The 25,033-nt window shown below is 39.4% G+C and overlaps 1 protein-coding gene across 1 annotated transcript; it reads right to left on the bottom strand.

Annotated features, from left to right (window-relative positions):
- Positions 1-387: 387 nt before the first annotated feature.
- Positions 388-23,268, bottom strand: LOC145775904 (protein phosphatase 1 regulatory subunit 16A-like). Its single transcript, XM_082587303.1, has 12 exons — positions 23,122-23,268; positions 21,386-21,555; positions 19,372-19,442; positions 17,542-17,687; positions 17,193-17,296; positions 15,175-15,299; positions 10,761-10,886; positions 10,547-10,625; positions 2,331-2,472; positions 1,549-1,654; positions 1,255-1,367; positions 388-593 (listed from the first exon to the last, which is right to left on the bottom strand). The coding sequence occupies exons 1-12, from the start codon at positions 23,184-23,186 to the stop codon at positions 497-499; spliced, it is 1,344 nt and encodes a 447-aa protein (XP_082443429.1). The 5' UTR covers positions 23,187-23,268; the 3' UTR covers positions 388-496.
- Positions 23,269-25,033: the final 1,765 nt, after the last annotated feature.

Below are 25,033 nucleotides of genomic sequence, written 5' to 3'. Positions count from 1 at the left end.
GATTTCGTGACACGATTAGACAATTGAATGCATTCCCTAGCATTGTGCTACAAAGACAAACCTCATTCTTGCCGTTTGAAACCAAATCAATTTAAGATTCATGCAGATTTTCAATTCAAATTTAAATTAATTTTCCCGTTGATTTACGTTCAAAGACACAACGAGCCAATAGCGGCCAATTGAGACCCGCAAGAGTGTGTTCTATGATTAAAGTATTGAAATAATTCGAAATACCAACTTCTTAAACAAAAAAAAACAGAAATGTTATAAACACAAGAAAAAAAACGAATCAATGTTCAACGATTTGTTCCCATGTTGTTGCCATGTAAGGGCGATTGTTCTTTGCTGTCCCATCCAGCAAATCAGTTCTTTTTTACTGGACTGATTTGCTGGCTGCGGTGTCTGTAGGAAGCACAGACGGCTTAAAATTCGAGTCCAAGCAGTAACTCCATAAGAGCAAGGTGCAAGTCGTGTGACAGAGCACTTCCAGTGGTTTTCATTTTGACTTGGATCTCGCTTGGGCGAAGGAAGAGGCTTCGACCTTCTGCGCTTTACTCTTTTCTGTGTAGCTGTTCACGTGGAAAGTCGAGTTTCTGAATGCGTAAGAAACGTAAGACAACGTAAAGTAGAAACAGTAAAAAAATTCTGTCAATGTCGGTCACTCTTGACTGGCAAGACAACGAGAACAGTTCTTTTTGATCACCCAAGGAGCTTTAAAACGGTTGTCGGTTTAATCCATATCCCTCGGTACTTCGTCACGGTTATTTCTTCAAAGAACTAAAAATTCGAGGACAATGTAACTCGAGGATTTCAAAAAAACACCAACTTAAAAAATAACAAATGGCGTGATGAACATGAATAATTGAAAATGATGAAGATAGTCGGCTGGAGACGTGGCGGTGACTTGGCAAGACACCTGATAATTTTGGAGGAGGATATATAGGTGTTGCTTTTCCCTCTACGTAATTTAAATCTTCAAGGCATAGGTTTGAATATGACAAAAATTATTTTAGTGAAGCTAGAATAAGAAATCAAGATGTGGCGTACAAAAAAGAGAAATGTTTTCCCTCCGCTGCTATAGCTTAAGTGAAAGCACGAATTGCTTTAAGCATTTTACGTATGCTGGTCGCTGGCAGGCTGAATTATCCCAATGACTTCTTGAAAGCACAGCAACCCAAGAAGAACGGCACCGTAAGGTAAATTGACAACAACCGGATTCAACGGCAAGAGAAAAATGAAAAAACGTTTGATAACCTCTTTTCTTTTTCTCCTTTGTCTTTTTCTCCTTTGTCTTTCTTATCTTTTCTTCTCAGTGACTTTGGAAACTTTGGCAAGGTGAAGAACTTGAAGCCTTTCTTTGCAGTGGACTGCAGGATAAAAGTAAATTTTAATGCGTATTGGTACAATACCAATTTGCAGTCATAGTCATTACCTCATGCTGCTGTGTGCTATTAGCCGCTCCGTAATATTTCTACTTGACGCAAAATGCTAGTGGCCACAACCTGAGCTGTTCAATTACTGCGTCCGACCTAAGTTTGCATTACTCACCATATCAGTCTCCTGGCCTTTCTGCCAATACGCAGATTCAGACTTCGCTTCGACGGCGCTAATTCCATTCTTCTTATCGCGTTTGCTTCGACCTTTGAAGGATTGCCTGTAGAAATGAAACAAATGCACTTTCTTGTATATTGTCATGAAGGTAAGATTTCACATAACGTGAAAACATAGGAAAAAATCTACATGCGCAAGCAAAGGATTTTTGTGCATCAAAGAGTTTTCACAGTATACCACACCATTCATCCCAGACAGCAAAATACATCATTTTTACATTGATTTAACGTTAGCAGACATTGAATCAATGTAAAAATGACGGATTTCGCTACCTGGGATTGAATCGGTCAGGTATGTTATAAGATGTTATTTTCAAGATCGCACTAAAATTACTTCGCTGGCTAGAAAGTCAATAAAGGTTTTACAACTCGTAGCCGACAAACAAGGCACTTGATAAGATGATCAAAAATTATGAGGTTTGAAGAAAATGAATTACGATCGACATGGCTCAGCTGGAAAATTAATCTTTACATCCACAGACGTTGAATCAATGTCAAAAAATATTTAATTGCTCTCTATAGTACCTAGCTACGAAAACAGTAGGCTATATGACGTGGAATTTATCTTAATCTCATTGTTTTCTCAACTCAAACACTGGTTAGCCTATCGTTCGAACAAAATTTATTATAATTATGCTTTAATATTAACTTTTCTGTAGCATTAAATCAAGAGCAATTCAACTATAAACCCCGACTTTAAATCAACGACCATTCAGTTACCCTCTTATGCCGGACACACGCGAATTTAAATTTTTTCCGTGGTTTCGAGATAAGCCGTTGAAGAGCTTCTTTTTCTTGGAATCCTTTTGCGTCTTCACCAATTTGTGAAGAACAGACTTGATCTCTTCGTCTTCTGTCACGTCTGCGAGAGAAAATCATTCATGCAGAAAATGACGTCAATATGAAGCATACGAGCAAAACGCTGATAGTTCAGACCGGGCTTGAAAACTACACTCAGAATCGTAAGTTCCTAGATAGCAAAATCCGTCATTTTTGACTGTTTGTGCTATCTGGGTGTGGTGCAGGCTCACGCTGAAAAAAATAAAAGAATTGGTAATAAGATCTGCACCCAAGCTTTGGGCTTAAGTTTCTTGCAAGTGATAACCATTTAGAAAAAAAACATCAGTTAAACATCAAAAACATCGTCTACGACATTGTTTATTCGAACTTTTCTGTTGTACATTGTTCACTCAAAGGATGTGGATTGAGAAACGCTATTGGAGCTTTGGAACAGTTTATTTGTGTTTGATTTCACTTTCTAGCTCATCTAATGAAGATTTTCACCATCGAAAAAAAAACAGAAAATTGTTACAGAAAGAACATATTGTGATGCACCAAGGATGCACCGGAGGCAAGATTTGGGCCGGAGGCCGGATGTTCCAGCTAGAGAATGTCAACTCCGCCCTTTGTTAATATCATCCTCATATAATCAACGTTTTAACCTAGCAGTTGTTGGCAGTAGCGTTGACAGGAAGGCCCAGAGGTTACTTTTGAACCCGGGATCATTTTAAAGACTCGTGACCATTCCAGGGGGCCTGGGAACTAGAAGAAGCTATTTGGTATTCGTTGGATGTGCGGTTTTCTTAGAAGTGTCTGAATTTGGGACGTGAGAGTTTCATCGGGACCGGCCTAAAGTATTCTACCAACGGCCCTGGTTGTTGGTACACCACTCTTATCAAGCAGTGAAGCGATAACCAGGCACTCTTAAAAAAAGGTGCATTATAGTAATGCTTACGGTGCTTTAAAAGGGTTTACTTACAAGTGAACGTTTGGGTAGATTCCAAATTTGGCTATATTTTCTATCCACCTGATGTAGTTTATACTGATGTTTTTAAGATATTGTAGATTTTTAATTGACTTCCTTGAACCCATTTTCAATCTTACATGTACATTTAAGACCAATGTTACAGCCAACATTATGTAACTGTGTATTCTGGCATTCGTCGTCGTGTGAGCCTCTGGGGCCGAGGGTCTATCCTTTTACCACCCCAGATTCACGATGTTCCCGGACTACACTGGAAGGCTACTAGAGAGCAGCCAGTCTTTGGTTTCATCATCCATGACACGCAGACCTTCCACTCCGTTAGGTGACTTGAAGATGGAACAGTCATTGATAATGTGGTCTGCGGTCTGTTCCTCGGCACCACATTCACAGGAGGAGGAAGAGGCCATTCCCCATTGGTGCATGGTTGAGCGGAAAAGCCCGACGCCCGTACGAAGACGGTTGAGGCGCACCCATGCCTGTCTAGGTAGTGTTAGGCCGATGGGGCGTGTGTCGGCGTCGGGGATGAACGAATGGAGTCTGGTGGCGTTTGACTTCCATTCAGAACTTCATTTATGGTCCGCCCAAATAGCCGCAGAGATGTCTTGTACATCAGCTTCGTTGATAAGAAGTTGAGCGGCTGGCACGAATGGGTGTCTTGATTTCAGTCGACGGGGGTGCTCGTTTGGGAGAGCAGAGATCTTGTGGTGGAGAAGGTGGTTAGGCTCCAGTGCCCGTCGACCGAGGGACAGAGTGGTTTCTTCGCGACGAAGCTCAGCGGGTTGGATGCCAGCGAGAATGGGGAGATTGTCCAATGGTGTGGGACGCAGGCATCCGGTCACTGTGCGCAGGGCGCTGTTTATGGCAGTGTCGATGTTGTGGCAGTGAGCACTGCGGCACCAAACAGGTGCACAGTACTCTGCTGAAGAGTAGACAAGGGCTAAGGCTGCTATACGCAAAGTGTCAGCCCTCGCCCCCCAGCTAGAGCCTGCCAGGTGCTTGAGTAGCGCAGCGCGGGATGTGAGTTTCTTGCGCAGTGACACCAAATGGTGGCGGTATGTGAGCGATCTGTCCAGTGTTACCCCAAGATATCTTGGTTCGGGGCAGGACAGAGATTTTCCGTTGTTCTGGACGTGTAGCTCACGATCAGCTTCCCGATTGTGGAGGTGGAAAGCTGCTGCCACAGTTTTGGTTTCGCTGAGTTTCAGTCGCCAGTTCTGGAGATAGGCTGAGAGAGTTTTCATGTCCTGGCTCAAGGTGTCTTCTAGATTTTCCCACGACTTTGTGAAGTGGAGAATTGCCAGATCGTCCGCATAAGCGTATTTTGCGGAGACCGTAGTTGGCAGGTCGTGGGTGTAGATGTTGAAAAGAAGTGGAGCCAGGACCGATCCCTGTGGGACGCCGTTTTTCAGGCGTCTCAGTCTGCTTCGCCGTGAGCTACCGGTGGTGAGGATGAAGCTTCGGTTCCTGACAAGTTTCATAATCAATCATATGAACCATATGTCGGTCAGGAAGCAGGCGAAGCAGCTTGCAAGTAAGGCCGCGATGCCATACGGTGTCATAGGCAGCTGTGAGATCTAGAAAGACAGCGCCGGCCTTCTTTTTTGCCTCAAAGCAATCCTCGATGTCTTGGGTTAAGAGTGTGACCTGATCTACGGTGGATTTTCCGCGCCGAAACCCAGCTTGCTCTTTTGGAAGGAGCGGGTCGATGATTGGGTTGACGCGGGCATAAATCAGTCTTTCGAGGATCTTAAAAGGAACACAGAGGAGGGATATCGGACGATAACTCCTTGGGTCCTCTGGTGGCTTGTGAGGCTTAGGGATCGCAACTACTAAAGCTCTTCTCCAGATTTTTGGGATTGTGAGGTGGTGCAGGCAGGAAGAGAGGAATCGAAGAGAGGAATCTCTGAGGGCCGGATTGCTGCGAGATTAACAGCTGCGGGCCGGATGCAAAGTGCAAAAAGATAGAGAAAGATTTGCAAAAGAATTGCAGAAATGATATTGCAGAAATGAATTGCAGAAATGATAGAGAAAAAATTGCAAAAAGATTTAGAATCTCCATTGACTTGAATTGAGCACAATAAATAACAAAGTCAGCGTGGAATAACAAAGTTGTGATGAAAATCGAAAGGTTGCTGGAAAAAAGTCATTCCCTGCTGTAATACACTACAGGGCATCGTGCTCTTGAAAAAACATTACATCTTTTCAAATTTGGCCTAGGCTGTCCCCATTTGTAGTGGCCTAATGATAAACAGCAACGTCAGTCCATCACAAAAAGTTTGGTAACTTTTTTCCTCAATAGTTGTAGTGCAGCTGTTATTTCCGTAGCACGTGGCGGGCCGGATGAAACCAGTTCGCGGGCCGGTTCTGGCCCGCAGGCCGTAGTTTGGTGACCCCTGCTCTGGAGTGAAGTCTCCAGAGATTGTTTCTTCTTGTGGTGTTTCCACTCGCCACAGGGCAGATACTTCCTTGGCAACAAGGCGGGATGCCTTGCGGTCCTTTGTCTTGTAGACCCCGTTCTGCACTAGCTTGGAAGCGATGGCATTAGCAGAAACGGGGCACTGACGAGGGGAGTTTGCTGAGCGCCCAGTAAGGTTGTTGATGATGCTTCATGCTTTGCGGCTTGAGTGTGAGAAGTCGATGGTTTGGACAGCTTCGTTCCATCGCTCAAGCTTCTTTGTGTCCAGCCGCTCAAGTAGTCTGGTGGCGGCCATGTTAGAAGCAGCACCACTTGTGGCGGCTAGGTATGAGCGATAGAGAGCTTCACACTCAGAGTCCCAGCATGGTGTATAGCTGGATCGATGGCCACGTGGTATTGTGGCCTTTGCCGCAGTTATTATGGCGTTGCAGAAGTCCTGGTATGCCTCGTCTGCGTTGCATGTTTCAGTCGATGGTAACTTTGCAGCAGACTCGTTGGTCAGGAGGCTGTATTGATTCCAATTGGCTTTTTTGAAGTTCCATCGCTTCACCGGTGAACTCGGGACAGGAGCCACAAGTTTTGGGGCGATGATGAGGGACGGCCGGTGTTGGGACCGCGGGAACTTCTCAAGCACACGTCTGTCTGGAAGAGAGCTGTCGACACTCGCGAAGGCCAAGTCAGGGTTTGTCCCTGTTCCACAGCGGCCGGAGTGGAAACTGGCTGGTTCCTTTGGATTGAATAGGAGGGCAAGATGGTTTGTAGAGGCCCAGTCAGCCAGCAATTCTCCGTCGCTGCTTGTGTTGCTGTAGCCCCAGTCGATGTGCTGGCAGTTGAAATCGCCAGCGTAGAGACTGGGGGAGGGGAACGTTGGAAGGGATGGTGGCAACATTCGCGAGGGTGGGGGCTTGTAGATGTTGACGATGTTGTAGTCTGAGATGCAAATGCACACCCACTCAATCTCGGCATCAGTTGGAGATTGGTCGACAAAGGTCCACTTCAGGCTCTCATGCACAAACGTGGCAATGCCGTGCTTCCTGCTAAATGTAGACCCGGCTAGCATGTAGTTGGGAATAGCTAGCCTATCTGCAGAGGTGCAGTGGGTCTCTTGGAGGAGAATGACGAGTGCCCGGTTGGTATGGGCAAGCTGCTCCACAACTTTGATCTTGCTTGTTGTGTAGCCTTCTATGTTGAGCTGCAGAATGGTGGGGCGTCTGAGCTTGTCCATTGCCCCTTGCAGCTGTGCCGTCCGGGTGGAGGCTCTTGGTTGACAAGTTTCGTTTGGCATCTGCTTGGGTGCAGATGTTACTCACAGGATGGGGCACGAGGAGCCACTTGTCGTCCATTCTGGCATTACTACAATCATACATAAAATTACATTTATCCAAGGTCATGGGCATGACCACAGCCATACACACAGTTGGCACAAACACCTCTGGCCAGGAGCCGGAGTTAAAAAAGTGGCTTGAGTTTGATCGGAGGCGGAAGTTGTTTCATCACTAATCATATTATTAAGACCACCACCAGTTCTTGTAGCTTGAAACGTACAAAATGAGAAAATAATTCCATTTTACAAGAGGATACGCTTTCGAAAACCCTGTAGGCCAGGGGTCGGCAAACTGCGGCCCGCGGACGATCTTACTTTTAGTGCATAAACTAAAGTTTCATCATTATTTACGCATGAATTTATTTTATATCATAACAAAAAGCCCTTTAACATGTGTCCCGACATTACTCGGTAACTCTCATGTACGCTACACAATCTCTCAAAATTATGGTTTGACGTTACTCAAAATTAAAATGGAAATAATTTGAACTTCAATCATCCAACATATTGAAGGCCAAATACGATTCGGTTCCAATTGCCAACTTTTATAAAGAATATGTCCAGAAATCCACCTATCCTCATCTGTATGACAATGCAAAACGTGTAATGTGCATGTTTGGAAGCACATATTGCTGTGAGCAGCTCTTTTCAAAAATGAATTACGCACAGAATAAACTTCGCACTCGCCTGTCAGATCGTCATTTGAATGACGTATTGCAAATATCATCAACAAAGTTGCCAGTTGATTTAAACACCTTGGCCATGACACAGAAACAACATCATCCTTCACATTGATAAACGATAAGTAAATAAAAACAATGCATTGCGTTTTAATACGTGTTTGATAATAAATATGAAACGGCAACAACCACGTCTCATTGTGCAACAGACACAGGAATAGGAGTTGCAGGTGTGCCATGATTTTAAGGATAATGTGGCGATTGTTTATAGGTTAAAATTTATGCGGCCCGCACGTTACCGGAAGTTTGTAGATTTGGCCCAGTAGTACAGAAAGTTTGCCGACCCCTGCTGTAGGCAATACTATAATGTATTATACAGTATAACCAGAATCGTTTGAAAACGTAGCGCAAAATCCACACTGGGTAGTCAAAAGGATATTAACTTTCCACGAAATTGTAAAATCGTTTAGTTGAAATTCTATAATTATTATAAGACAGTGTAAAAGGAGCTAACCAGATTTCTAAACAAGCAAACAAAACATAGAACCAATATAGAAACGTCTTCAAGAATGCAAACAAATAAAGATGTCGAATATTCTATCTTCGCCGCTTCACGTCGTTATGCTTTTTGCGTGAAAAGTTACGCACGAGATCATCTGCGTCAGAGGATAGATTAATGTTTCTGCCTCCTGGTCTGCGCATTCACGTTTTGCGTTTGTTTTAGTTATATAAGTTTCTTACCAGAAAAAGGTTGAACTGAAACGCAATCACCAATCACCTCAACAAACACACAAAGCAAAATACGATTCAACGATCCACAAGTCGCTTAAAGATTTTATTCGAAAATAATATGCTCTTTGACAAAGAAAATATTTTTAAATAACCTTACTATCAACAGGATACTACAAACTCATACCTGAAACATCACAAGACATTGTTATTGTAAAGAAAGTTTGTTACTCGCTTATACTGCAACGTCATTACAGAATAAAGCATAAGGTTTGAACAAATGCTTTGAAGTCATAAGTGATACTACTGTTGTAATAATAAGCAAATTAATTTTTTTAAATGACATGATATGCGTTCTTCCCGTGCAATATTATGTTATTTAACTAAATGCCTGGTGCACAGCCTCATTCAATTTTTTTTTTTCATAATTTGTATGGTTGGCACTGTTTGGTTAATGGCATTGCTCTTTATTAAAATTTTCGAAAAGCTTCCATTCAGTGCTAAAAGTTACATTCGGTCGGACGGACGCTACTTCGCTTGGTCATTTTTACGGTAACAAGCCTGTCCTCATAATAATTGTTGCTTTCTTTGGTGTAGCTGTTATCCAATACAAATGATTAAGAAGCAGAAGCGTAGCTTAACGAATTAATACCTTGATTTAGTTTTGATATTCCCAGTGATAATATTTTAAGGGTTCACAAGCCTTTTGTTCAATCCACAAAACGCTTAATCGTGGCAGGCCTTACTTTACTGTCGTTATGACGTCATAAAAACAATGAAATGTAACGAAAACGACATGAGGCCTTTTACAGTTTTGTGCAAGCAAACTTCGTCTTGGCGCCTAATAAAACTGTTGATTGGTAAGAATCTTTGCAACACTAAATCGGTAAAGATATTGGTATCGGTTCATCTCTATAGCATTGATGCAATGCCACCAGTCATAAATTGTAGGCTGGAAGCCAGACGCCTTCACATCGATTTGGAATTTTCTGATGCAAAAATAACACAGAGGGAAATAGTCATCTGAAAGCCCAACTAAAGCCATCAGTGAATCACATCATGGTATGACCCAACTAGTAACACTTTCCTTTTTACGTTGATTCAACGTCTACAGACGGTGAATCACAGCAATTTTTTTTTAACTAGGATGTGACCTAGACAGCAAATCAGTCGCTTTTAACATTGATTCAACGTCTAATAACCTAATCCGAAACAATGCAATAAACGACTGATTTGCTGTCAGGAAATATCTTCGTGAAGTCACAAGCTGACAAGAAATGGAAGTCGACGTATGCATGAGCCACCGTGTGAATCAAAAGCTTTGCGCGATGATTCCGCCCGTCTGCAGTCTAATGCTATGTGATGTATATATAAAAAGTTATAAATAAAGGCATTGTTCCATTGTTATTTTAAAGCATGACTGCTTAGTTTAGACGTCACAAATTATGGGCTATCTATGCACTGCATGCTTCAACACCCACTTAAGATTTCTTGCGACCCAAGTTAAAAACTGAAAGCTGTAAAGCATGACTTCTTAAAGGCACAAAAAAACTTAGTAAGAATTTTCTCCTGAATATCCAATGATACACAAAATGAAGAAACATACAGTGTTGTGTTGATTGACACCACTTTCAAATGAACGGAGTTCGATACTTAAGTTTTCGAAAAAAAAAAATGCAGCAATGAGGAGTCAAAGAATTTACACATTTCTTTTGCATTTTTATCACAAACTAACTATTTGGCGATATCGTTAAGCCACTGACCTACACAACTGACTTTAAGAAAGACTGACCTAAACAACGATCACGCTGTACACTGTTCAGCGCCAGCAAATGTGACCAACTAAACATGAATCTCAACTTTAAAAAAAATGTCTTGGATGTACATTATAATACAGAGCGCACACCGCTCAGTAAGATGCAAATAATTTCGAAATTAACTCATATGAAACATCGATTCTCTTAGAACGTAAATTTTATAAAATCTTATAATTTTTACTGAAGACTTGCAGCAGACGATTACCTGAAGGTGATTCCCCAAAGTTATTTTTAATTGAAGGATCCGCATTGTGCTCCATGCCAAGAATCTCAACGATTTCCATCTGCAAGATCGTGATTTTAATTGAAACGATGAAGAAATAGAGCATGAAGGTGACGAACTGCTACAGCTTTGATATGTTTGATGATATCAGCATGGTACAACATCAACATTTCAACAGATGCAGGACAAAACCTACCTGGCACCAACAAGCGGCAGCATGCAGTGGTGTCCAGCCATCTCTATCCCTCGAGTTGACGTTGTTCGTGTGGAGGAGAAACAACCGCGTCAGGTCGACGTAACCATTCGCTGCAGCAATATGAAGCTGTGGAGAGACAATATTCACGCATCAGTGAGCATAAGGCGGAGTTAAAAGAATCACTTTTATGAAATACGAAAAGAATTAATAAAGAATACATCAAGTATTGAATCACTGTGCAGAGAAATGACATCAGCAGAGGACAAAAATGCTCGTAGTTGTGGCATCTGTTGTCAGATACACGCCTGGATTACGACGCAAGTCTTTCCGTTTATCATTTGGTTGCGCAAAAAACATGCAACATAAATGAGCACAAGTGAATGACTCAACACACGTTGAGCGAAAGCAAGAAAAAGCGTAGGATCTTTGTAGACTGATAAAAAGTCGAACCAAAAATAACTGTACGAAGGACAAAACTCTAATTCAGCACCTACGCGATGACAAGCTTACAATGAAGCTACGTCACAAGAATCGCATAAAGCAACCTCATTGAATTCACGAGCGGTGCGAAACCGATGCATTGTGTTTAATTTCTGGATGAGTAGTATTTCTACGTAATCTTTCCAAATGTCAATCGATAGTTGCTATAAGTTATTTATAATCCACCAAATGCATGGACTTGCAGAGACTACAGTACAGAATGGAGTTTGTTTACAAAACAATACAGTCGTGGGCCACGAATACATATATATAATGAAAACGCCGTCCTAATACGAGATGGCTTCGCACAGTAACGAATGACAGCGGGATGTGCATGGAAAAGCTGAAAAAGGTTGTGAGCAGCGAGGTTGTGAGGAATCGAAACCTGTGGAGGGAAATGATTAATAAAATGACTGAGAGTCGAAATCGACTAAACAGATGATGAGAAAGACCATGAAATATTCTACAAAATTGATTATTTATTTCCCCCATTGACTTGAGTACAAATATTGTATTTTAGCGTTTTCTTGCAAGAGTAAAAATACGTAATACCTACATATGAACTCCAATTCGGACTTGCTGTTCACATGTAAAAAATACCCAAACCAATAGGCAATATATTGACGAAATCGACAACGCAAATTCAAGCGCAACCAGCAAGATTGTTAACTTATTTTTATCTCCAGATGCAACATTGTCATAATAATCTAGAATGACGATCCAACACCAGCAAAGTTAATATAATGCTATTAATCACTTCCTGTGTCCGTCAGCGTGTTTGTGTACAGAGAATGACATTTTGTTCGTTCACTTTGTTCTCAAGTCACTGAAAACAAAGTGGTAAAACTCTCCTCAATTATGTCAACTTTTGTTAAATGACAAGGGAAATTTTAGGCTGGAATTGCGATGGGCATGCTTGATAAATTATTCAGTTCAAATCAAATCCTATTTTTTTGAAAGGTAAACTCAACATGCTGGAAAATAGTAATTGTAACAAAATTGTACACTGAATGGAGATCGCTTCAATAAACGACAAAAAGAAATACGGCAGTTTATAAATCACCAATTTTCATGTTTCGATTCTTGTAAACTAAAGAAATGTGAAATGTTAGAAAATCTTTGTTCTGGTTGTTTGATTAGTGTGCCCCATTAGCTCAACATTCTCTTGCACACGAAGCTCTGACGCAGCAGAAGACATGTTATGAGTGTATAAGAGCTACACAATCTATAAAAGGAATTTGACCAATTGTAAAACAACGCGGTGATTGAATGACGCCATTGCATCGAATTATAATTTCAAGATTGCAACACTGGATGAAACAAGAAAGTTTTAGCTGCTCAAATCTCGCCAACCCAGCTGTTAAATCAAGTTCTTTTTAGTTCAAACATCACTTACCGCTTGCAATCCGAAAGACAACACGCCAACTTAAGCAAAAAGTCTCACGTCAAAAAAACATAAATACACGCATGTGACGTGCAACATACTCAGATTGCGCATAATGGAACTGCGCATACGGCCGGTGGCTATTCCCTTCCATTCGCCCAAAAAAGAGTTCCACCGCACCAACTTAGAAAAGTGGAATCCTTAAGTCAAACCGTTATGCGGTCAGCAGGGCATCTGAGAGAAATTTTCACTAGGGGTACGAAGAGTCACTTCGGGACCCCCTTTCACTCTGGGCCCCCTTTGTCTTGGGCAAAACACGTGACGTTTGCTTAAGCGTATTGCATCATATGATCTGTCCCTCGCCAATTTGTGTATCCTGCATTAAATTCGTGTGGCAGTTGTTGATGGTGCTGTTGAGAGGTGTCGCTTATACACTTGCACAGCTTTAATATAAAATTTTCAAATTCATTTATTATATTTCTCTTTGATGTAGCCTATAATTATTTCTGATGAAGACACCATGTGGTGTCGAAAACGTTGGATTTAGAAGTTTTTTCTTTTTCTTTTTGTGTGTGTTTAATAAAAAATGTTAAATCCGTTAACGTTACTGAGTGTTACATGTATGATGGTACAAGTCAAGCTCTTTACCAAGGCTCAAACATAACATCTTGTTAAAACATAATCAAATTAATCATGTGACCAATAACCCTTCTTCATTAACTTTTGCATTCACCACATGCCTAGCAGGGGTGAACAAAGTCAGCTTTTTTTACTCCGGCTCCTGCTTCAACTCCGAAGTTTATTTGAAATGAAATAAGCGTGAAACTACCTTTTTCAAATAGTTTTTAAACAACACAAAACACTCGGGCTTTTCTCAAAACTGCTTTTGTTACACTATACCCTATACACTATACCCTATACACTATACTCTATACCCTATACACTATACCTTTTCGGGCCCTTTTGCTACTTTACGGGCCCCCAAGACTAAAAAATAACAACTTTTATGCTTGAATTTAGTCGTTTAGGATGGTTTTAACCAAACATTTTTGCGCGTAAACTATAAAATCACAATTTCGGGCCCCTCAACAAACACAGGCCAGGGCCCTCAACGGTACGCCGTACCCTCAGTACCCCCCTCTCATAGGCCTTGGCGTTCAGTGTTGTGGAAAGATCAAGCGGTATAGGAACATTGCAAAGCAGCTGCGGTTTGGTGACATGTATTTTTGGTTCCAAAGAGAAAGTATTTCGAAAACAAACATTCGCTTTATGAAACGGACAGAAAAAAAAACAACCCAGCAGATTTATACTGGCGACTGGCGTGTAGGGTGCTCAGTTCAGCGCACATTGTTGAATCATGAAAATCAATGCTTTTATTCTGCAATTGTACATTAAATTGTCATAACAGTTGTCGTAGCGCATACTATCTCAACAAGTCCTGTTTTAAAACAATCCGAGACAAAAAAAATCAATAAAACGTCATTTTGTGACAACAGCTGATACCAACAAAAATCATACACAAAACGCAAGAGAAACATAAAGCAAAGAAAAAAATATCCGAACGAAAATCTGGAGAAACATACCGCAAAGAAAAAAACATCCGAACGAAAATCTAGAAATTACAGCTTGACCATAATAAACTAATCCTTAATCATCATAAAAATAGCAAACCTTGCTACAAACATCCGATAAATTTTGCAAGCTGGGAATAGTCCATCGCAACTTGCTGGAACTACAGTATCAGCATGAATAATAAATGCACATCGCGGCACCCACAGAACACGACAAGCTAGATGTGACGGACGCATCCTGCTTCAATGAAAATTTTGAGGTTGACCGAAAGGCTGTTGCAAATTCCAAGCGTTTTCATCAATTAAACGAAATTTGCGTACTCGTAGTCTGAACCCAAACAAAAGGCTAAGATGCGTATGCAAGTCAATCAGTACAAAAAGAGCATGTCAATGCAATTGGATCCTCTGCAGAACTTGATTGATACCTTTATGAAACTATAGGCTGAGGAAAGCATACTAATTGATAAAAGCTTCCTTTTTTTCACATTGCTTCAACATCTAGTGACATTAAAACGATGCAAAAACGGAAACTTTTTGCTGGTTGGTAAAGTTGTGTTCACATGACAAGAAAACAAAGCATTGACCTGTCAATCACAAGCAGCATAGCATATCGAAGCCAAAAAATTGCTTTTAAATTTGAAAGATTTAAATCAAAAAGTTTTCTAAAAAGTATTTTCAGGTTGAAGTGGGTTAGCTGTTCGTAAATTGAACGAACGCTTACAATACAACAAAATTGTTTTTGACGTTACACTTCTCACAGTGCTTTCGAATACTAAAAAAATAAAAAAATAAATATTAAAAGAAAAAACAAAAAGGCTTCATAAACGCAGTAGCAACTTTCATCATGACAGACCTAAAATAAATTTACATTTGGGAATCCCAAATAATGTCAAAGAAATTTTCTAATCTCCACGCTCATGGTAGCTAAACGTTGTTCAGCCAAATTTTAAAACAAGTCTAAATACATATGAGCACTTACAATGGTGGCATTCACATCATCTTTAACATTGATATCTCCTCCTTTGCTAAGATATTCCTCCACGTCTTTGATGATCAACTTCTCTCTGGACGATCTCGCATCGTTAATTTGATCTTGAGTAATCCCTGCAGAAAAAAAATTATGAAGCCTTTAACGCAAACGTGTCCATCAAACAACCGAAACAGTCAAGAAAAGTTGATAAAAGAAATCCTTTCATGATCCAGTCATTCGTCTATGAGGCGAATACGCTACATTTCGCACTGATCGCCTAACAAGTTGAAGTTTCAGATGTTAATTAAAATTTAAGGTCTGCTTACAATATGCTGGCAGTCAACAGCATAAAAAATTGATGCGATGCATCAATGCTCACAAAATCTGAGATTTCAACTTGCTGCACAGTAAGTGCTTAACAAACTAAGCTCAGACTTGACTTGTGTGCGTTTTACAGTAGATTATAGTGAACAGCTCCAGGCCCCTAACTCAAAGTATGAAAAATGGAGGATTTTTAAACGACTTTATGAATGTACTAGAGCAGGGGTTCTTAAACTTTTTGAGCCGCGCCCCCCTTTGACGTGCCCCACCAAACTGCAAAATTAGCAAACATTAAAGTGTAATGACTACAGGAATTTATATTTAGCTTTCATCAATGTGAGGGATGTAATTGTTTTTCGGAAACCAAAAGTTTAATTCGAGGCTTTGTAGCTGATAATGCACACTTCAGATGGGCTTCGCAATCAATAAGTTTGTTTCGATGTTTTGTTTTTATGTTCAAAATTGAAGAAAAGCCACTTTCGCACAGATAAGCGCCCCCCTTGTGAACCTTTCGCGCCCCCCAAGGGGGGCGCGCCCCCCAGTTTAAGAACCGCTGTACTAGAGCCTCAGCAATCAGCATATTAAGCCACCTTGGCACCTTCATATATTTTTATTTTGTTGTGGCAGTGCAATTGATATGAATGCTCTTTATTTGTATTGTGATTTATTAAATTAAATGTGATTTATAGCATTAAATGTTTGTCCCGTAAGTCAATGTTAAGCTTTACAAAGCAATTTTGCCTTCATTGCTCTGTAGCAACTGCATGCTTTCCACACTGATAGATCATGTGATGCCGCAAATATTCTTCGGAATTTTTATCGTGATTTGTGTTCAGCGTGAAATTTCCTTTTCAAGGATGTTAAACTCGTAACGGGGCACACGAAGTAACTCGGAGAATGACAAAAAAAGTTCTTGACATTATATTTCCATTTAAAATATAAATAAACTGCGTTAAATTGAAATACTGCGCAACGCTGTGGTGTTTCTTGATGTGTTTGTCGTGCAAAGAACAAGGTGTGGACCATTGGACTATGCAAAACTATGCAACAATACGCTACCAAACACGAGTTTGATTCAGACAGGAATGGCGTTGCCATTCGATCCACACAAAGAGCGGCTGCACTATGAACGCTAATGTTTCAACAAAGGCTTCCCGCATGACTACATAAAATGCAAATAGCGGGCTGACCATGCGACAATATCAAACCAGGAAACAATTTCACGATGTGTGTAGAGCGCGTCACCACTGAGCTATTGTTGCAGGCCTACACTCAACCAGCAAATCAGCTCTTTTTTCATTGATATAATGTCTGCAAACGTTGAACGAATGTAACTAGACTGATTTGTAGGCTGGGTACACATTTTTGTTTGGCGTGACTGCACTATCTGATAACAGTTAGTGGTGGCGAATTATAACCAATAAGCTTTACTTATAGATTGCTGTTCCTTGGGTTTATACTTATTGGAAAAAATTTTAATCATTCCTTAATTCGAAGAACGGTTTTTGGCAAAATTAAGTTTTGAGCAATAAAATAGAAGCTAACGTTTCCAAGCCACTGTTGTTTCTTATTTCTGTTACGCAAAATAATAACTTATTAAGTTTTGGTTGTTTGCAGAGTAGTTAGTTTACATAGTGCAATCACTCTATAAATGTTCGCATCGTTAGTATCGGAATGTTTCAACAAAGTGGCAAATGTTAATAAACCTTGTTTGGCCATTGCTTGCTCAATAAATTCCAGAATGTCATCTTCTTCGCAGATATCGTAGGGCATGTTTTGGTCGGCATTGAGTGCAAGCAAATTTGCACCTCTGTCAAGAAAACACAAAATAATGTTTTTATGCTGTTGAATTGCTGTTTTTTTTTAGTGGGCTATGACGTCGGTGCAAACATGGAGCGCAAAGATTCTACAACCGTAAAATAAAATTTCAAAATGTTTACACATATACAGTACTGTATATGTAATATCTTGCAAACTTATACAAACTACGCAATACGCATTCCTTCAAATATCCACAAGAACCAATACTGTAATTTCAACGCACAACTGTCTTACCGGTTGACTAACACTTTAGCGATGTTGACGTGGCCACAAGTACATGCAGCATGCAAGGGAGTCCAAAATTCACTGTCGACGGCATTCACGTTTGCATTGTGATCAATGAGCAACTCCACAATGTCTTCAAGGTTATCGATGCAGGCCTGTGAAAATGAACGTTTAAGACGACGAACTGAAGTTAGAAATTTCTGACGGATGTTAACCTACCATAATAAACAACTCAGTATGTTTTTTTTTTTATATAAAAAAAATGTCCCAGGAGGTGACACCATGTGACAGGACAAGAAAAAGATATGAACAAGGCGAAAAGCAGATGCTAGAACAGGCGATTCCTCTGAGCCTTGCATGCACCGTGGACGTCACTGTAATAGCATATGGACTGAAAGCCAAACGCTAGGCCTCATCTTGCACGGCAAACAGGATTGCCATATTGGTGGTTGAAAAGCCAAATTTTAAAAATTTGAGCGCTTTTAATGTGTTTGGCAAGCTACTTTGAATTTGGCATTTTGATATACTTTTGGCGTTTTTTAAATTTTTTTCAGCATAGTAAATAGTTTAAAAAACTCTGTTTCATCAATGCGCAGTAGCCTATTTACAAAACACCAGGTTTGAAAAGACAACGTTTCCCGAATCTTGATGATGCTTTTCATAACATTGCAATTTGGGATGATTTTGTCAACAGCATGATTACTACCATAGTTTAAGGTGTTGCGACCGTGCCATATTTTAATCTGAAAATGTGTTGAAAAAACGTCAAGTTTCTAAAATTTGGCGTTAAAGCCGCCAATATGACAATCCTGTTTGCCGTGTAAGATAAGGCCAGACGTCTGCAAACGTTGAATCAATATAAAAACGACTGATTTTGCTATCTGAGTGGCGTTTGGCTTTCCAGTCCGGATGCTATTATAGCGACGTCCACGCATGTACCTAACATGAAAAACTGCATGAGCAATGAGCATGCATTAACGGTTGTGATGCGAGCAGACAATGGCAAACTAACTAGATAGCCACTTTGAAGTAACGTCTGCTAGTGTTGAATCGACGCAAAAAACGATTGTTTTGCTGTCTGGGGACGTACAAGCAGATAAGTGAATTGTAGAAGAAATGCCGCAAAAACTATAAAAAAAATCACATATCTTCAAAATTACAATTCACACAATTCCAGTAAAAAATGCAACATTCCAGCGTTTCAACATAACTAGATATTGAAACGATGTGATAAGCGCAACTTTTTGCTAGCTGGGTATGCGCTATAGGTCAATGGTCATTTGTCAATGCCTCGATGAAGATTAAAATTGCAAATTAATAAATGAGTGGTATGCTGGGTTTTTTTTCGGTCATTTATCGGTCATTGACCGATTTTTTTGCAAAATGTCCGAAAAAAATATAGTCAATTCGGTCAAAATGTCTGAAAAAATATATAGTCAAATCGGTCAAAATGACACGACAACGCTGTTTCAAACTTTCGCTGAGGCTAGTCAGGAAGTGCAAATTTTTGTGTATATCATCTACTTAAAAGGAAATATTTTCATCAGAAAAAATGACCGAAATAATAAAAAATGACCGAATTTTTTCAAGTCATTTCGGACAAATAACCGAAAAGTCTAAGCGAAAAAAAACATGGTTTTATGGTAACAGCTACATGACATAAAGCGTTTCAAAAAGCAATTCCAATGATTGCAAAATCGAGACTGTTTTGTTGTTTGAAGACTGAAAACTAACACAAAAAAATTATTTTCAAACAAATAACGTGCAAACAACAACTACACGAAAAATAAAACATCAAAACGATAAGTTTAACATTGCATCACTGAATTCTGGCGTTACCTGATGTAAAGCTGTCAGTCCATCTTCGTTGGGTTGATTGGGGTCTATCTTTTGTTCCAATAATTCTTTTACTGCAATGAGAAGTTATATGAGACATATAAAGACACCGAAATCTGCCATTTTTACATTGTTTCAACGTTTACAACATACGTGAATCAATATTATCGATGGAAAAAATCACGTTGAATCCACATAAAAAAAAGGACTGATTCGCAATTATTTCGAATCTTAAATATCAAAATATTTTTTTTAAATAGGCCTATATAAACAGCGCGACAAATTTCAGTTACAGCAGACTCCACAAATCAAATTATACAAACTGATGCAAAGGAGCAGTCAGTTTTTTCAACATTCTTTCAGGCCATTGAGGACCAGAATGTGCGGCTGTGCAACACAAGAAACGCAGGAAAAACAGCCATCTGATAAAAGTCATGCTGATAGGTGACAGCAGATGTTTAATTTTGCGCGTGAACGTTGAAAGCGATTGCAAATTATAAAAATACAACCGTCGAAGGGATTTTTTGGTTTTTAAGCTTCTCTCCGAAGTTTTTGAATGCTTGTAATAACTAATGTGTTTTAACTGTATTGAAAGTTAGCGAATGCCGAAACTTTAATTATCGAAGACAAAGCGCGTGTTAAAAAATACAAAATTCAACAACGTGTAGTCAAAATTTCATCAGTTAGAGTACCACAAAGTATTTTAATTAGCTGAATTTAAGCACAAAAGCAACAGAAATGCATTGATTGAAAATAGACAGTTTTGAAACGTAGGGGAAAGGGACAAGTAGACGTCAAACTTGGACAACTAGATAATTCTAGTTGTCTAATTCGATAAATTAGAGCCAAATGTCGGTAATTTTAATCTAATTCGGTAAAAACTTGTTTGCTCTAATTGTAGTTCTTATCCAATCTCCAGTTTTGTTAAAAACTTTAGTTTGTCTCACAGTATCTTTTTTGGGCAAATGAAAGGATACTGCGCTCTTATTAACGTTATACAAAGAAAATGCAATAAAACGATCAAGATCAAAGTGTCATTCCATCCCTTGAGCAGCAAAGTAATGAAAAATTTGATTAGTTCATCAATTAACTGACGTTACAATGTATATTATGACGTAAGTGGTTTTGGCATTGTGATGGTGGAATGACACTTTGATCCCGAGTTGCCACATAGGCGTTTTTATCTAAATAAAAAAAGATGTGTGATGACTGCGTGACTGCGTCCAACTAATTCTAATCTACCGGTAGTTAAAATTCTACTCAAATTTGTGAAAACTTGGGTAAGTCTAATTCTAATCCTAGTTTAATTTGTAAAAGCTTAAATTACTCTAATTATACTTCTAATCTAATTTCGAAAGACTACAAAAATTCTAGTTGTCCATGTCTGGTAGACGATATTAGGATGCCCTATAAATATGATAAAGTTTGTGACTTTTTACAGCCACGATAGCTTTCGTCTTCCTTATTCTACTCTTGAGAAAATACTCCCTTAAAGCAGGAGTGTTTGCCCAGACTACACAGCAAGGTTGAGATGAAACGGCCATTGTTTAACATTGTGGCCCAGCACCTTGTTGTCAAGTACCCATCGTTTTTTCTCTTAAAAAGAAAAAGCCAACGGTGCAAGATTAAAAGAACAAACAAGTATTAAATTTGAAACGTGGGAAGATAGAATGGTACATGTACCACAAATGCAATAACAAAGTTATCACAGCTGTATGCAACAACAATCAAAGCGACATCAAACCACAGCATTTCAAATCATCTATGAAAGGTTTTCAATCAACAATAAACACATTTAAATAAGCAAAAAAGCATATACCGTAAATAATTTATTAATAAATGTACATTAGATCTACAAGATCTGTCTTAAACATAGTTGGGGAGTAATTTATTGTATGTATACTAACCTGCAAAGAAGGAAGAGAGCAGCAAACATGATATTTATTTTGAAATCACACATTCCATTTACATACAAACAAATGGAGATAAATTAGTCATGTTTTACTGAACATCCCACCTTCATCATAATCATTTCTTGCCGAAGCCTCAAGTAAGGTGATGCAATCATTAAATTTGACTTTGAAGGTCTTTTTTCCCTCATCAATATCCACAACGCTGGAGTGCTTTTGTTGGTGTTCATTCCATCTGCGCAGTTGCTCAGTACGTCGTCTTTGTGCATACCTTAGCCTGTAATTCAGTTAAAGCATTTTTAATTAATTCCACTGAATGATTTTTTACCACCGCCATATGCAACGTTCAGTTTGGAGCATACTTTACGCTGTGGATGTAGTGCCATATACAGGGTGCAGACAAAGTCCTTGGACTGCTTTAAAGTGTAATATTTCTGTAAATAGTGAATAAAATCGCAAAATATTTTAACGGCGTATTGCCAAGACAGTAACTAACAATCGTACAAAGTTTTATTCAATATGTCTCCCTCTAGCCTGAGTAACACGCTCAAGTCCACTACTGAAACTCCCTACCGCTTTACGTAAGGTTTTTTGGGGTATTTTTCCTCATGCTTTTTTGAGAGAGCACTTCAACGCCTCAACTGAGTCATGAGATGAAGCACAAGCATCTGCCTCCAAAATGGACCAAACACAAACGTCCATTGGATTCAGGTCTGGTGATGAGGGTGTCCGAACTTCCTTGCTCCAGAAATGAGGAAAATGGTTCTGGTACCATTCCTGGGTTCTTTAGGATGTGTGGGATGGTGCACAGACTTGTTGGAATGTGAAAGGGTTCCTTAGCCTCTGCAAGGGCAGGAGTCAAACTTGTCTCAATGTACGAATTGGTGTTAACTTTAGCACCTTGTGGAACAAAAATGAGGGGAGACTTCCAGGTTTTGGAGACAGCAGCCCACACCATGACAGAAGACGGTTTCTGGCGCATGAAAACTTTTTTCATGGAGTCCGGAATGTTTACAGAAAACTTAGCAACAATACGATCATTTTGTCGGTTACACACTGCTTCGACATTGAACAATTTTTCATCTGAGAAAATGATGTCTCCTGTGTTCGTACCTGACTTCATTTTGTTCATGGGGGACTTCAGATTGGTTTTAACGATATTCCTGATCATCTTTTCATTCACATCCATTTTCCTCATGGATCTCTTGGGATTGCGCCGGATTCTGGTTCGAACCACATTAATGACCTTTGGGGTACGAGAAGTCCGTGGTTTCCTACTTTGAGGGCAATCTTTAGCACTGTTCAGTTCTTTAAGCCTGCTAACAGTGTGATAAACTGTTGATTTTGGTGCCTCAAGAAGCTTTATTATCTCTGAAGTGGTCTTGCCTGCTCGATGAAGCTCAATGATAGCTGCACGTTTATCACCCATATTTGAAAATAAAGCTAAATTATGACAAACTGATGACACATTCTGAAAGATAAGGTTTGATACTATAAATATGCACTATCAAACACTTACTAAATCTATTTAAGGACATAGTAAATTAAAATTTAATTTTAGTCCAAGGGCTTTGTCCGCACCCGGTAAATGCGATTACTACATGATAAACCTATTAATAGAAAAATCACCTTCAAAAACAACTTTGAACACAAAACAACAGATAAAAGTGATTCATGCCAAATAAAATGTTGAAGATGGTCATGGCGTTAATAAATTTTGTTAAAGTGAAAATATATAATCATTGTAAAATTAATCATTCCAGCTTCTGTCTAAGGGTAGTTAAAAATAGAGCAACGAAACACTCATGTAAAGTGCTTTTGCATTAACAACCAGTTTACAAACCTTTCGTCAGTCTTCATGTTGTTCACTACAGGTAACTCATTTACCAATTCCTGATGATCAACCATGTTTGTAGCTTTGGTTGTCCAATACCAAGCTAATGCACCAACCAAAAACAATTTGATATAGTCTTGCCTACTAGACTACTATGAAACTTTCTTGAAAAAAGTACAAAAATAATATAAATGGCAATAAGCTGTAATGTCACTACTTAAACAACAAAAGCTGATCAGAACATATTTTATGACAGTAGGCTAGTTGTCAGCTGCATAGCCGAATGGTGAGAGAACTGACATGACAAACAAAAGGGTGTCAGTTACACAAAAATCAAGAGAAAGAGTCTGTATTTAGGCACTTAAGTGAATGTTTGAGAGTGGACATGAAGATTGGCTTCCTTGTTTTCCTGTCCACTTAATGTAAATCTTCACCAACCAGGCATTTGCTTTGATAGGATAAAATGCCACAATGATAGCAGTTATTTTAAAGTTTGTTTATTGCGGCAGACAAGGCAGTATTGGAGAATTTTTATTAAGAAAGTGTTGTTAGACTTGTTTCTGGCCAAATAGCTCAATTGTCCGCCCCGATAGCTCAATTGGTTAGCGCGTCACTTCTGGAACAAAGAAGCTTCAAGATCAAGCGGCGCTGGTTCGACTCTCGAGGTGTGCGATTGAGCAAAAAACGTTAAGGAATGCTCTCCATTCAGGGGCATCCAATGGATGGAATAATTCCCTGGTAACAAGACTTCAACGATCGGAAACTTCACTCTGCCAATCTCGGTGACCGGGCCTGCGTCAGTGATTCAAAGCCTCTACAAGTATGTGAAACTGCCAGAATTAAGCTCTGCAAGAAGCTTTCCTAGTCCGAGGATAAAGATTCAATCAATCAATCAAATTCATTGCTATTAAAGGGTTTGGGTTTTTTATTTTTGTATTAAAGGGTTTGTTATTTAAGGGTTTGGGTTTTTTTTGGGGGGTTTGGGTTTTTGGGGTTTGGGGGGTTGGGTTTTTTGGGGTTTTGGGGTTTTTGAGGGTTTTGGGTTTTTTGGGAGTTTTGGGGGTTTTGGGTTTTTTTGGGGTTTGGGTTTTTGGGGTTTGGGGTTAGGGGTTTTAATTAGGCTACGGTACCCGATAATTTTCAAAAAAAAATTCAAAAAAATCACCAAATAGGGCTCTCACCGAAAAAGGCTCTCACCGAATCGGACTTACCGAATAGTAGCAGACCCCAAAAATCAAGTAATGCCACTTTACAGTACACTAAAACTCATTTATGCAAGAAGGCCTCATAGCTAAACAGCCCTAGTGCATTATTTTATTAAATTATGCCAGCATGTACTATGAGTGAGTACTTCAATGGTAAAAAGCAGTTTTGAGATGAAATAAGCATGAATCTACCTTTTTTGCATGTTTTTTTTAAAAAAAACCAATAAAACCCAAAAAAACCCGGGTTTTTCTCAACCCTGATACCGGTAGTTCATACAAATCTAAGGCTTTCACCGTAAGAACAGCGTATTGCATCTCAAAATGAAATGCGTCTCAAAATGAAATGATAAGCATCTCAAAATGAAATGCGTTTTTTATCAGAGTACACAGGCTAACAAAAAAATTTTGGAACAAAAGGTGAGAGTCATTTTAGAGTATTTCAGGGCCCCTGATTCCGAAAATGCACTTAGTTTTTTCTAATTTGCTCTAGTTTTGGAGTTATTCGACAATGAAAAGGTTTTTAAAATCGTTACTCAAAAGCTTTGAATTGGCACATTACTTATTTTTAATCCTGCTTACCATTGTTATGTCATAATTGCACTTGTCTTGTTCAATTGGTTGATATATATTGTGCGAAACTTTAAAACGCAAGCAAGGGTTGAAATGAACTGTGATTTATGTAAGGGAGACATGAATATTCAATGAAAACAGTTGTG

This window comes from Aplidium turbinatum, chromosome 8 (genome assembly GCF_918807975.1).
Source record: "Aplidium turbinatum chromosome 8, kaAplTurb1.1, whole genome shotgun sequence".
Classification (NCBI taxonomy): domain Eukaryota; kingdom Metazoa; phylum Chordata; class Ascidiacea; order Aplousobranchia; family Polyclinidae; genus Aplidium; species Aplidium turbinatum.
The sequence above is the reverse complement of the archived record's forward strand: the minus strand, read 5'-3'. Positions and strand labels throughout refer to the sequence as shown.